At 40.0% G+C, this 6000-nt stretch overlaps 1 protein-coding gene across 1 annotated transcript in view; it reads left to right on the top strand.

The window, feature by feature from the left end:
* Nucleotides 1-2842: 2842 nt before the first annotated feature.
* Nucleotides 2843-6000, top strand: part of SEMA5A (semaphorin 5A) — a 304838-nt gene continuing 301680 nt past the window's right edge. Inside the window, exon 1 of the mRNA XM_060091583.1 lies at nt 2843-2963. Within this exon, the coding sequence (XP_059947566.1) occupies nt 2843-2963 (121 nt within the window). The remainder of the gene's footprint in view (nt 2964-6000) is intronic.

Below are 6000 nucleotides of genomic sequence, written 5' to 3'. Positions count from 1 at the left end.
TTTTTTTTAACATCTTTATTGGAGTATAATTGCTTTACAATGGTGTGTTAGTTTCTGTTTATAACAAAGTGAATCAGCTATACATATACATATGTCCCCATATCTCTTCCCTCTTGTGTCTCCCTCCCTCCCACCCTCCCTATCCCACCCCTCTAGGTGGTCTCAAAGCACCGAACTGATCTCCCTGTGCTATGCGGCTACTTCCCACTAGCTATGTATTTTACGATTGGTAGTGTATATATGTCCTTTGACTAAAGCCAGTAGTCTTCGCTCTACCTCATCAGGGTACAGTGGACGAGGCCTCTTTTTATTTTTTATTAAAACATTTTTTAACATCTTTATTGGAGTATAATTGCTTTACAATGTTGTATTAGTTTCTGATGTATAACAGAGTGAATCAGCTATATGTGTACATATATCCCCATATCCCATCCCTCTTGCATCTCCCTCCCACCCTCACTATCCCACCCCTCTAGGTGCTTTGGTACCAAGTTGATCTTCCTGTGCGATGCAGCTGCTTTCCACTAGCTGTCTGTTTTACATTTGAGACCTCTTTTTAAAATGTGTTATTTCTATCCTCCAACTTAACTTGGTTCCCATGGTGCCGTGTTCACTTGATGCGCTATATCTGTTCTCTTGTCTCATCTTCGTGTGGTTACTTTTCTTGAAAAAATTCTAAATAAACACTTCTCTTTAGCCCTTTTTTTCCTCTCATGGTTTCCCTTGGTGAGTCTCAACCACACCCATGATTTTAAACATTCCAAAGATTATATGCTGTCTCTGAATTCTTTTTTTTCCTGAGCATCCAACCTGGATTTTCCACAATCTGCTGCATTTCCTTAAATATTCTCTTGGCATCTTAAACCCAACATGCACAAAACCAAATGATCATAGCCTCCTCTAAAACTTCTTCTGTTGATTATCATATTTTAAAAAATGGCATGACTGTCCTCAAAGTGACTCACATTCTTTATCTTCAGTCCATCTGTGCCTCTTTGCTTTCTGTTCCTCCCAATTTAACTGATTAGAACAACAACCATTTATTATATTTCACACTTCGGGGATTAGGAAATTGGACAGTGCTCAACTAGTTGATTTCTTCGCTCTTGTGATACTAAAGTCACTCAGAGGGTTTCAGCTTTACTAATATATCAGGTGCCTTGGTGGGGCTGGCTGAGAAGATGGGCTTAGTGGGAAACATCACCAGGAGGGCCTATATGTGGTCTCCCTGGCATGGTAGTTTCAGGGACATTGGGCTTCTGACCCAGTGTCTCAGTGCCCCAGAGGAGACAGGAAGTAGTAACTGCTAGCCTCTTAGGGTATGTGCTTGGAAAGTAGGGTACCATCACTTCTGTTGTATCTGACTGAGCAAAGCAGTCAGAGAGCCAACCCAGATTCAAGAGAGGGGGTGAAGGTTCAGCCTTCAGTGGGAGGAAGGTCGAAGAAGCTGTAGACATCTTTAATTTTCTGTACTTTGCCTTACCCATCACACTGAGTGTTTGCTGGGTTTACCTTAATTTCTGTTCACATTGACCCCACCTGAAGTCACAGCTTCCTTTCTTTCTCTTCTGAACAATTGCTGTATCTTCAATTTCACTTCTCGACCTTTATGCTCTTCTTTAGCCGATTTCCTGTGTATGCTATGGTGAGAATGATTACAATTTCTTCTAATGTTAATATACTGTGGTAGCTTATTGCCTAAAAATAGAGACCTCAGACCTTAGTATCATTCACCTGCCAAAATCTTAACCCAACCTTCTCTCTAAGCTGCTTTCCAGTTCTCCCCTTTCTATCCCCTGGGGTTAAGTACAGTAAACTGTTCCCAACACATGTTGCCTACTCATTCCTCTTGGCCCTCCAGTGCATCTTTTCATCCTCTTCTGGATTACTTCCAGAAGTCTCCATCTGTTGAAATCCTCTTTATCCTCCATGATTAAACTCAAATATGAAGTCTTCCTTTGACCCACCCTTGATCTCTCTCAATAGCAGTCGTACTCTCTCTCCTAACCCCCATAGCACTCCTGATTCTTTTTATGATTTTCTAACAGCTTGGATTATAGTTATTTTTATAAGCCTATCTTATTTTAAAGCTTATTAATCTTTTAAATTATTCATAATCTTTAAAGTTTCCCAGCTCCCAGCATGGCAATTTCATTTCACCCAGTAGGTGCTCCATATAGGTTTTATTTGATGCACACTTGATCTCTAGCCAAAAACTTTGCAGGCAGGTCATCTGTAAATTTCAAAGGAGAAATGCACCCACTGTGGATGATTTTGAAGAGTTGGGTAGCATAGCATTAATCAGGTAATTAGTTAAGGACAGTGGTCATGGCCTTATTTAATAGGGGCTTTTGTATTTTGAAAAGGGAAGGTGAGGGATTCTTACGGCATCCACATATAGATCTGCATTTGCACGAGGGGGCGAGAATGATGTTCTAAGGGAAAACCAATCAACAATCACAACTCTGAAACTGAATTCTTCATGGGGGTGGGGACGATGACAACTTGATCAAGCTTAAACTTGAACATTCCTTCTTTTGTAATCAATGGGTTATCTCATAAAATTATTGGGAGGAAAAGAGGTCTAGATTGAGACAAACATCATTACTCACACATTTCTGAAATATCTCCTAGAAAAAGGTGTGTTTGTCCAAGCACTGCAAGGCTCTTTTTTTTCTAAAGGGCGTGATGGGGCTTTACTGAAAGACCACCCACCAGAAAACGTGAACCCATGTTAATGCACTTGTTCTCTTTTGCATGTTTTAGGCACTTTCCCCACATGACGGGACAACGAGCTTCTGGTTAAAGACAAGTGTCCAGAGCCTAAGGTCTCCTGCCCACCATGAAGGGACCCTGCATCATTGCCTGGCTCTTCTCATGCCTGGGATGGTGGAGACTCGCCCAGCCGGAGACAGACGCATCTCAGTGCCAGAGAGCAGAGCATCCGGTCATTTCCTATAAAGGTGAGGGTCGAGCACACTCTGATTGCAAAGACACCATTTAAATGCTCGTTCCATACTCAGAATAGCAGTGGTTGTCACTCCATTATTCTGTGCATCTTGTTTTAGACATTGTTTAAAATCAGAGCAAAAATGCAAAATCCCCCGTCACAACAGTTTCATATTCTGAAACTGATCACTAAAGAAGAATCCAAGCTCAGAATTGTCATAGGCAGAAGGTCCCATTGTTGAGGCCACTTTTACTTAACAGGTGCTGTCAGCCTCCTAGGCATTTGAACCGGGGGAGAAAAATGTGACCCACAGAAATAACAACAAAACCAAGCAAAACAAAAAATTCTTCATTTCAGCATTTCCCAACAAAGCCTTAGTCCCAGCACACAATGTACGCCTTTGTCTCTATCTGGCATTGCATGGCAGACAGAATTGGTTTACTGTCTCAAATATGCCTACATATCTGTAGGGTCAATTGATTAGTGTGTATACACATTCTTTTATTCTTTAATTCATCAAAATTTATTTAGGGTTCTTTACACCCTGGACATTTCTAAGCATTTAAGGTGATAAGTAAACTAGTCTTTGTCTCTGTCCTCAAGGAACTTGCTCTTATATCATGAAACTGAGTATAATTAATCAGACATTGTATTTTAATAATTCATCCAATGAATAATTTTGTGGTCTGTTATTTTGTAACTTTTGTATCACAAAAAGATTTGAAATATATACAAAAATAGAAGAGTCTAAGGAACACCCAGCCCCTGTATTTATTAATCCTTGGCCCACCTTTTTTCTTGTATATCCCCACCCGTGATCTACCCACATTCACCAAATTATTTTGAAGCAAATCCAAGAAATGATATAATAGTGCCATAATATTTCACTTCTTGGCTATCGAAGATAAGGAATTCATAATGCCGTAATCACACCAAAACATCAGAAACCCAGACAAAAACCAATGCCATAAAATTAGCAAACACCAGTGAGTACTGTGAGAGCCCTGATGGTCACAGGAATGCTTTTGCCTTGTTCTGGTGACAGTTGAACTGAGTCAGGATCGGAAGGACCTTCGTCTATTGCAGTTGGCTGGTGTCGTCTATTGCAGTTGGCTGGTGTACGTCTTGAGTCTCTTCATCCTTCACTGTGTTTTGTTGTTGTTGCTCTCCCCTTGCAAATTAGTTTTTAAAGAAACTTGAGTCAATCGTCCTGCAGTTTCCACAGTCCAGGGTCTGCCCAGCTTCCCATTGCTCTCATTCGGACGCTCTTCTGTCCTGAATGTGTCTGTAAATTAGTAGTGATATCCAAGGCTGCCCAGAGTCAGGTGTGCATCTTTGTGTCTCTGCTGTGTCATGGATGGTGCTGCGTCCTTCATCGGGATGTGAAATGATCAGTCATCGAGGATCACGGCCTAAATCTCCTGATTCATTCATGGGTGAAAAACAGGGAGTTTTTAATTTTGCTATTCTTTTTTCATTTAATGGCTAAAATATTTCTACATAAAGTAACTTTCCCTCCTCAACTATTTGAATATCCTGAGGGTGCAACTGACACAGGAAAGGCAGAGTGAATGCTTATTTTTCTTCCCTTTACCATTTTTGTAAAGAGCCTACTTAGTTGGCTCTCCAACATTATCCAGAGGGGACAAATAAAATGCTATGTTTGCTTTTCTTTTAAAAAAAGTGGTTATTAGAATTATTTTTAATACATGGATTTCAATATTTGGTATATTTCCATCACTTGCAGCTTATGTTCTTACAGATGGTGAAATCGTCACATTTCAGGCCTAGAGGAGCCTCTTGAGGTTGGCCCCTGAGTTCTTTGGCAACAACCCAAGTGGCCTTGGATGGCTTGATTATTCTCTAGGATAATAAGATTCCTCTTATCCATTTCCTTCCATTGACCTGAGAATCAGCCATTTTTATCTGATTCAAGCATAGCGGTGATCAAAGTCAGGTGTTTTCAGTGTATAGAGCTAAGGAAAACGTTCTTTAAAACACACCAGAAGTTGCTCTGGATACTTCCAGTTCATCTCCAGGACTCTAGGGGCTTTCTGATCCTCTTCCATTTTATGTCTCTATCTTTCTCTCCTGTGCACAGAATCCTATCTCTGCAGGTCAGCATAATTATTCCTTTGCCTTTTCCTGTAATGCATACTTAGTCATTTCAGAATAACAGTTCTGTGCAACTTTAGTCCTTGTTGACTACAGAAAACCCTTTTGGATGATTTTTCTTCTTTTCTTTTAGTCCTCAGGGTACAAATCTCACTGGAAAATTGAAGCAAAATTAGCACCTTGACACTGAAAGAATTTCCCTTTGTATGGTTGTGCCATCAACTCAAAATCCAGTTAATTTCATTTGTTTAATTTCACTTTTGATTTTTTGAGATTTTCAGAATTTACATTACATTATTCTGTAGTGTTTTAAAGCCAAATTAATAAAATAAGCAGTGTTCAGAGGAACTGTTTTCCTTACCTTGTTCACTCTCTCTGCCTTTAGCTCACCTTTTACTTATAGTTTATAGTTTATGTTTCTTTTTAAATATAAACCAAACTCCACACACACATACACATACACATATATATTCATACCCTCTTTACTTACATATATACAGAGTTTTCTCTATCTAGCATGTTTTGACATCATGGTATACCCTGGAGTCCACGTCCCAGTAGTATGGATTTATGTCACTTCTTCTCATGGTCACATAGCTCTCCTCTGTGTAATGAACTCTTGTCTACTCAGCAACTCCCTGCTGGGAGAAGTGATCATGTATAGTGTTACAATGTGTAATGCCTCCTGCACACACATCTTTTGATATTTTTGCAAGTGTAACATTGATAGAGATTCCTGGAATTGGGATTGCTGGGTCAAGGGGTGAATGCAGTTGTGGTTTTGCTAGATACTGCCTGATTCCCTTTGATGAAGGTTGCACCATTTTGCATTCTCATTGCCCTGGATAGGAGTATCTGTTTCACGCTAGACTTTCCAACAGAGTGCACTGTTAAGCTTTGGGATTTGGGAAAACCCCATAGCTCATAAATGGCAT

The sequence above is a fragment of the Mesoplodon densirostris genome, chromosome 3 (genome assembly GCF_025265405.1).
Source record: "Mesoplodon densirostris isolate mMesDen1 chromosome 3, mMesDen1 primary haplotype, whole genome shotgun sequence".
NCBI lineage: Eukaryota > Metazoa > Chordata > Mammalia > Artiodactyla > Ziphiidae > Mesoplodon > Mesoplodon densirostris.
This window is presented reverse-complemented; position numbering and strand designations above follow the sequence as displayed.